This window comes from Manis pentadactyla, chromosome 16 (genome assembly GCF_030020395.1).
Source record: "Manis pentadactyla isolate mManPen7 chromosome 16, mManPen7.hap1, whole genome shotgun sequence".
Classification (NCBI taxonomy): domain Eukaryota; kingdom Metazoa; phylum Chordata; class Mammalia; order Pholidota; family Manidae; genus Manis; species Manis pentadactyla.
In genome coordinates, this window is record NC_080034.1 from 44,529,312 (window position 1) to 44,538,781 (window position 9,470).

The 9,470-nt window shown below is 35.6% G+C and overlaps 1 protein-coding gene across 1 annotated transcript; it reads left to right on the plus strand.

Annotated features, from left to right (window-relative positions):
* Nucleotides 1-7,333: 7,333 nt before the first annotated feature.
* On the plus strand, nt 7,334-8,272 carry LOC118924162 (olfactory receptor 2B11-like). The gene has a single exon (XM_036908674.2). It carries the CDS (start codon nt 7,334-7,336, stop codon nt 8,270-8,272), a length of 939 nt encoding a protein of 312 aa, XP_036764569.2.
* The last annotated feature ends 1,198 nt before the right edge of the window (nt 8,273-9,470 follow it).

The following is a 9,470-nucleotide window of genomic DNA, read 5'->3' on the forward strand; positions in this document are numbered from 1 at the left end:
ATCAAGTAGGATTTATTCCAGGGATGCAAGGATGGTACAATATTATATAGAAATGTGTTGCATTCCTATACACTATGATGAACTAGCAGAGGGAGAAATCAGAAAAGCAATTCCATTTACAAGTGCATCAAAAAGAATTAAATACTTAGGAATAAACCTAACCAAGGAAGCGAAAGACACTCTGAAACCTACAAGACACTCATGAGAGAAATTAAAGAAGATACAAATAAATGGAAACACATCCCATTCTCTTGGCTTGGAAGAATTAATACTGTCAAAATGGTCATCCTACCTAAAGCAATCTACAGATTCAATGCAATTCCTATCAAAATACCAACAGCATCTTCAACAAACTAGAGAAAATAGTTCTAAAATTCATATGGAACTACAAAAGACCCCGAATAGCCAAAGCAATTCTGAGAAGGAGGACTAAATCTGCGGGGATTATGCTCCCCAACTTCAAGCTCTACTACAAAGCCACAGTTATCAAGACAATTTGGTACTGACACAAGAACAGAACTATAGACCAATGGAACAAGACTAGAGAGCCCAGATATAAACCCAACCATATATAGTCAATTAATATATGATAAAGGAGCCATGGATATACAATGGGGAAATGACAGCCACTTCAACAACTGGTGTTGACAAAACTGGACAGCTACATGTAAGAGAATGAAATTGGATTACTGTCTAACCCCATACACAAAAGTAAACTAGAAATGGATCAAAGACCTGAATGTAAGTCATGAAACCATAAAACTCTTAGAAGAAAACATAGGCAAAAATCTCTTGAATATAAACATGAGCAACTTCTTTCTGAACGCATCTCCTCAAGCAAGGGAAACAAAAGCAAAAATGAACACATGGGACTACATCAAACTAAAAAGCTTCTCTATGGCAAAGGACACCATCAACAGAACAAAAAGGCATCCTACAGTATGGGAGAATATATTTGTATCCAACAAGGGGTTATCATCCAAAATATATAAAAAACTCACAAGCCTCAACACCCAAAAAGCAAATAACCCGATTAAAATATGGGTGGAGGATATCAACAGACAATTCCCCAAAGAAGAAATTCTGATGGCCAACAGACACATGAAAAGATGCTCTACATCATTAATTATCAGGGAAATGCAAAGTAAAACCACAATGAGATATCACCTCACACCAGTTAGGATGGCCAACATCCAAAACACTAGGAACAACAAATGCTGGTGAGGATGAGGAGAAAGGGTAACACTCCTACACTTCTGGTTGGAATGTAAACAAGTTCAACCATTCTGGAAAGCAATATGGAGGTTCCTCAGAAAGCTAAAAACAGAAATACCATATGACCCGGGAATTCCACTCCTAGGAATTTACTCAAAGAAAAGAACTTCTCAGATTCAAAAAAACATATGCACCCCTATGTTTATCACAGCACTATTTACAATAGCCAAGATATGGAAGCAGCTTCAGTGCCCATCAGTAGATGAATGGATAAAGAAAAGGTGGTACATATACACAATGGAATACTATTCAGCCTTAAGAAACAAATCCTCCCGTTTGCAACAACATGAATGGATCTAGAGGGTATTATGCTCTATGCTCAGTGAAATGAGTCAGACAGAGAAAGACAAATACCAAATGATTTCCCTCATTTGTGGAGTATAGCAATGAAGGTAAACTGAAGGAACAAAACAGCAGCAGACTCATAGATTTCAAGAAGGGACTAGTGGTTACCAGAGGAGAGGGGAGGGGATAAGTGGGTGGGGAGGGAGGGAGAAGGGAATTGTCGGGGTATCATGATTGCTGCACATGGTGTGTGGGGGGTCAAGGGGAAGACAGTGTAGCTCAGAGAAGATAAATAGGGACTCTGTGGCATCTTACTAAACTGATGGACAGTGACTGCAATGGGGTATGGTGGGGGGACTTGATAATAAGGGTGAATGTAATAACCACATTGTTTTTCTTGTGAAACCTTCATAAGAGTGTATATCAAGGATACCTTAATAAAAAAAGATAAAGGAAAATATATTTCTTTCAAATAGTAAGCAAAAGAGAACATTAATTGCTATACTGAGATCAAGTATAAAGAAAATAATTGCTACTATAGACAAATAGGGACAATTTGTAATGATAAAACTGGTCAGTCCATCAAGAAGATATAACAATTATAAACATGTATGCATGTAGCAACAGATTACTGAAATACTTGAAGTAAAAACTAACAGAACTGATTGGAGAAATATATAATTCCATGATATATTGGCAGCAAACACTGGCAGAAATAGACAGCAGCACAATAACAATAGGAGATTTCAATACCCAACTTTGAATACTGCACAGAACAACTAGACAGAAGATCAGCAGAGAAACAGAATATTTGAACATTATAAGCAAACTAGCATAGTAATGATCTAAAGAATGCCCCACCCAACAACAGCAGGATACATGTATTTCTCAGAGCAGATAGAATATTCTACAGGATAGGCCATAAATTAGGCCATAAAGTACATCACAATAAATTTAAAATTACTAAAATCATATAAAGACATCCTCTAATGACAGTGGAGTTAAACTGAAATCAATACAAAAAAACTGTGAAACACACAAGTATGTGGGAAATTTTTTTAAGGTACTCCTAAATAATAACTCAAAAAAAAAATACCAAGGGAAATTAGCACATAATTTAAGAAGAATGAAAACAGAAACACAATATAACAATACTTATGAAATGCTGCAAAAGTATATCAGATACAATGTTCTAAAAAAGAACTACTGATTTGTCACTCTGCCACATAAAAGCATGTGTTTGTGTAAAAATCAAGGGACAAAATACAAGCTAAGCATCTTATTTTTTGAGCACTAATAAATGTGTTTTTACAATTAGTAAAAGTTTGCAAATGGCAAGTTATATCAGCTATGGTCCTTGCAGAAACTATGTGGCACTCTCCACTTGGGAAAATGGAGTTTATCAAGGGAAGAATTTACAAAGGTGTGGGAAGGATTTTAGGAAGAACAAGGGCTTCCTACATGTTGTTATATTTGCACTACTCTGGAGCTAGCAACAGCAGAGAGATTGTTACAAACTCAAGGTCTGAAGTAGCAAAGGGAAGTAGCACAGAAAACCGGAAAGAGAGAGGGAGAATCTCTATGTACATGGCTCCCTCCAGGAACTGCAACCTTTTGCTGAGTATCAGGCAGCCTCATGTGTTCCAGCAGAGAGGGAGCTAGTGGGAAATACCCCAGTCTAGCTGTTCTCTCATTCTCTAATCCTCAACTGATGGCTCCCAATGGCTGACCCCAACCAGAAGCCAGATATCAAGGAATCCTCCTGATTCAGCCTTTGTAGGTACAGCACAAGGCAGAAACACATATTTAGGATAAAGAGTGGATCTGAGATAGAGAAGAAACATTTTATTTTAAATATTAGTGATTCCTTCCCATTGGAATGACCACTTACTGGTTTTTTTTCTTCTCCAACCCAGTTTTATGTTTCTTTATTGTTGAGACAATGACTGATTAAATCATATGTGAGATATTCTTCAAATGAACAAATATATTAAAACTTACATTTAAATTTCCTGGAACAATTTATTCAAATTTTGCTCTAATTGTATCCCATTTAAAATTAATGTCCAAAATCTGTTGGGAAATCAAATAAGTATATTTAAAACAAATCTAATAACAAAAGACATTTGCTACCAACCTCAATTTAGTAGATAACACTGTCCCAAGGAACTTTTTATGCTAACTCATCTGGGATAAGCATAAACAGCCAGTTTGGAAACAATGCCCAAGAGTCTCAGGAACATAATACAAATAGCACACCCACAGAGCATTCTTGATGTTACGTACTATTGCCTTTCTAACCCATGCTTTTTTCTCTTTGGCAGCATTGTATCAAATGAAAAACTCACATTTTTAAAGCTAATTCTTAAATACTCACCTTTGTACTACAGCCTCTCCATCCTTCTCTGAAAGTCGGGAAAATTCATGTGTTCCTCCAAAATTCCTTTCTCTCAAATGTTGTTTATCAAAACAAGGTGAGTAAAAAAGGCACTTCTTTTAAAGGTCATGCATTCTTTTGGAAGGTTGTGATGTACATACATCATAGTATTTAATATACATAGGGAAAGCAGACAGCATTTCATTTCTGGGAGGCTTTTCTAAATTTTGGAAATACCTGATTCAGTGGCTATAGAATGCAAACGGATCTCTCTCTGTAATCAACCTCTCTCAGTCTCTCACTTTAACCAAACTTAAAAGCATTTCGATTGCAATAAACACAATATCTGACTGATGTTAAATACATGAATGGAATATGAAGTCTTCATTCAATCATGTGAACTTTTAAAATATTTGGCCAGAATTTGATGGATTGATTTGTCATGTGTTTCATCCAATTGTGATGTCAGATTTTTTCAAACTTTGTTCTCTATGATCTTTTACAATATATATAAATCTAAAAAGTAATGTAAATATACATAAAATACTCTGTGTGATAAAAATGATGAATGAATAAAATAAGCTACAATGAAAATGTGGAGATATGACACAAAGGAGATGTCAAAAGGAACAAAATCTGACACTTTACTAAAGTGACTTAAACATTCATGGGAACTATGGCAAGTTATATCAGCTATGGTTTGAAATAGTAATAAAAAGTCACTGGAAGTAGAAGATCCAGAAGTCATGGAATCCAACAGCTAAGTATTGAAATATGAAAATGATGTGAAAAAGATTAAATACAATAGAATCGTAAAGGATAGAATTATAAAGCTTAAATTTACTTCAAGAGTAAATTACATTGTTTAGGACACCTATGGTGGTTTCCCAAGGGAATCATCCAGAGAAATGAATGAGGCTCTAGGGGTTTCATCATCACAAACAAAACTAGTCTTTCCAAAGTGCATAACATGAATGAAATCCCAAATAACATGTTTAATAAAATTTATTAAATTTTATTTCATAAAAAAAGCATAGTTGTCTGAAAACTGTCATTCAAGTTGGATAGAATTTTAATTATGGAAGAATTCGTGGAGAATCAAATCTAAAATTACTCTTTGAATAACTGAAGAATGATTCATGGTAGAAAAACATCAAAGGTGAGTATGATGATGTTAAATGAATAGACAACAGGGGTCTTAATGTCCAATTATTTAACAATGTCTCTAGATAGCAATTCTAAGAATATTTATTTTGGCAACAAAATTAATTCATACCATACCTTTATTTCAAATCCTATCCAAATCATAGGATTTTCACCTGAAAAAGAATTTAGGCTAAGATATGTTCCTAAGCACAGTGTGCTCTCATGGGGAGAACAGTGTAGCACAGAGAAGGCACATAGTGGATCTGTGGCACCTTACTACACTGATGGACAGTGACTGCACTGGGGTATGGGTGGGGACTTGATAATATGGGTAAGTGTAGTAACCACATTGTTTTTTCATGTGAAACCTTCATAAGAGTGTATATCAATCATACCTTAATAAAATATTTTAAAATCAATCAATCAATAAATAAACAGTGTATAAAAAATAAATAAAACATCTTCAATAATGTCAATTTCAAATAAAGTACTGGGGATACACTCATTCAGGAAATATTTCTAGAATTCAGATGCTTTTTTGGTATCTTGACACTCTGAAATAATAGTCTCATTATCTCACTACTTCATTTTAGGAAAGGATTGCTTTTTGATCTTTAGAACCTCCCTAGTTATTAGCAGACAATAGGAATAAATGATTGACAATATCCTATATATGTGTCATCACATTTTCTTTCTCATAGTGTCTAGGGATGAGTACTAATGAGTTAATGGGTGTAAATGCTTACTGGAGTGTTCAGCACACTGGGATTACTAACCATTAGTTACAATTATTATCATTTCATTATTATACACTTCTTACCTATGAATGGTGTGTAACCAATGAGCAACATTCACATCTTAGTTGTGAGTAGCTTTGTATGATACGTCACAGTGGCTTTCAGAACTTAATGAAATAACTGGAAACATTGGTGCGAGACACTACTGAATTATTAGGAAGACTAGAAGTTTTGAGGCAGCCATACTAGAAGAGAAAACCTGGAACTGTAATAATCATCAGGATCGCCCTGTCCAGAAACTAATAGTTTTGACTAATTATACCATCTCTATGGGCATTAAGAAGGTAGTTTTAAACATCCATTTAATATTTTGGAGTTGAGCAAGTATTTCAAACCCTTTTCATGTCAGTTTCCTGAAGTATAAACTGGGAGTTGAACTGTCACATGATTTCCCCCTCCTACAGAATCTGTTTTCCTGATGTATTTTTTTCTTGCCTAAGTACTTCAAAATAGAGAAAATGAAAACTGTACTTTGCAACTCTACAAATGTAATGTATTATCTTTAAGCCACTAACTAGTAGGGTAATTCAGAATTCTGTTACTGGGATGCACTGTCTTAATTTTGCATTAGAATATCTCTCATCTAACAGAAGATTATAGATTTCATGCAACATACCAAAGAAAAGAAAGTATAAGCAAAACCTCATACCTAAATACTCTTTCTCAAAATACTGCTTTACTTTTACACAGTTAGGTGATTTTGTCATTATAATTGGCTGCTTAGCTAAAAATTAAAAAAAAAAGGTATAAGTCCTGAATACGTAAACCAAATTGTGGCTATCAATAAGTCTCTGTTCTTAAACTGGAATATCAGTTTGCTTCCTGTCATCTGTTCTTTGGATCTAAAAGTTGTATTTGTAGCTACCATACAACCAAGTGATACACTAATACCTGTCCAAACACATATACAATAACAGGATAATAAGCCCACCATACAGGAGTATCCCTGTAAGATAGATAATGTAAAATTAACACAAAAAGTCAAATGCCCAGTTTGATGCATCAGATTCCTGGGCCTCATGCCATACATCAGACACATGGAGATAGGAATCAATAAACTGCATTTTAATCAGCCTTCTCAGGTGAGTTTTATGCAAGCAAACCAAGGTTTTAAAGCCATTGTTTTGGAGTTTCCAAAACACAGACACTTCTTCTTTTCATTTAATTTTCATCACAACCCAAGAAGAGGGTATTTCTCATCCTTATTGTACAGGGGAGGAAACAATTTCAGAATGGCTAGGTTACCTGTTTAAAGTAACTGTCTTTATTGTGTAGTATCATGAAGGGAAATTAAGTCACCTGGTTTCAGATCCCTTTTATTATTTCCCCCACAGGTTACTGTAACTCATCCTCTGTGAATGCATCTTCAATGCATAATTATGTCTTGCATTTCTCATAATTCTTTCTACCTTTCCTGATGCTTCCCTACTGGAGGAGAAACAAATTGAACAGAATGGCACTAATTAACAAAAGCCATCCTGAAGAGTTTATTCTGCTAGGCTTTGCAGACTGTCCTTGGCTGGAGCTTCCTCTATTCGTATTTCTTCTCATGACATATCCCATGGCAATGACGGGAAACATAGCCATAATTTTGGTGTCCAGCTTAGATCCCCGTCTGCACAGCCCTATGTATTTCTTCCTCACTAACCTCTCCCTTTTGGACATGTGCTATACCACAAGCATTGTCCCTCAGATGTTGTTTAACCTGGGAAGCGCTAAGAAGACGATCAGCTATGTGGGGTGTACAATTCAGCTTTATTTCTTCCACATAATGGGGGGCACAGAATGTCTGCTTTTGGCTGTTATGTCTTTGGATCGCTATGTGGCCATCTGCAAGCCTCTACGCTACACCCTCATCATGAGTCGGCGCATCTGTATCCTATTGGTATCCACTGTGTGGCTCACTGGAGTGATCTACGCTGTGTCAGAGGCCACTGTTACATTACAGTTACCGCTATGCGGTCTCAATAAGCTGGATCACTTGGTGTGTGAGATTCCTGTTCTGATAAAGACTGCCTGTGGTGAAAAGGGTGCTAACGAGCTCACACTCTCTGTGGTGTGTACTTTTATGTTAGCTGTTCCTCTGTGCTTAATTCTTGCTTCCTATGCTTGTATTGGACATGCTGTATTTAAAATTAAATCATCTAAGGGACAGAAAAAGGCCTTTGGGACATGTTCCTCCCATCTCATTGTAGTTTTCCTATTTTATGGCCCAGCCATTAGCATGTACCTTCAGTCCCCCTCCTCCATCTCGAGAAACCAACCCAAGTTCATGACTCTCTTCTATGCAGTGGTGACTCCTGCACTCAACCCTTTCATCTACACCCTGAGGAACAAGGATGTAAAGGGGGCATTAGGCAACCTGGGGAGGAGCATTTTCACTTCCCAGTGATAGTTGGTAGACATCTAATGAAATTATTTACAATTAGAGTAGGTTATTAAGGGTTTCCCTAATAACTCATTCTTGTCTCATTTGTCCTCAATTCTCATATTAGATGTTCTTGCAAAACATGTCATGTGATATTTCTGATAATCTACATAATAATGTTAAGCATGGATGATACCTGGCTATATACACCAGCAAGGACACTCTGTTAAAATGCGTTAGAAATAGTTCTTTATTGATTGGTACACACTAAAATGGTAACTGCATTAAATTGTAAAAATGTGTAATAACATAACTTATAAACTATTAGTTCAAATTAATTTTGTCATAATATAGCATGGCAACCATTCACCAGTAGACTTCTTATCACGGTGACCCTGAGAAACATCTCATAACTCTGCCAGACTGGTCCATGTCCAAGTGGGCAGCATGGTTACACTACACATACAGTGTGAGGTACTCTACACTTTAGAACAACCATGAGTCTCATAAGTTTATTGACTTCAATTAATGTAGATGCTATAGCTTCTTAAGAAAACATTATTACTCTTATTTAACAAACAAGTGTGCAGTGTTTTTGTGTTTTTAATTAAAGATATTATCATTAAATACTAAAATAAATAAAAATTGGGACAAAACATATGGATACATTTCTTAATGTTTCTATTAGCTCTCATAAGCATGAGTTCCTTGCTCAGTGAGAGAACAAGGAAGTGACATTAGTAATGAACTGAAACCTGGAAACATTTCTGTGGCAAAGTAGAACAGCCAGGAATGCCTTTTGAAACTGTGCAAGAATCAGCATAAAAAATAAATAATTTGTATCTCTGGAGTGGAAAGCAACTTCACTACTTCAACAACCAGTAAAGCTATCTTGTTATTCATGTAAGTTTTGGATGCAAATGATGCTCAGAATCTGTATCATTAAAAGTAGAATGTGCTAAATTTAGTTCTAGGACTTACACCCACCTTCAAAACTATCATAACATTATATGTGTGATTTTATAGTTATTTGGTATAAATTAACATGGTGAGAATTCAGTATGATGTTGTGTAGTGAAAATGTACATTTGTAAGAAAAAAGAGCATTTGAGCTTTTCTGGCATGTCTGTTATGATCAATATCTACACAAATTATTTGCATTATTCTGAACAAAAATCAACTGCAACCCGAAGCATTTTTTGACTAACAGATCATCTAGTGC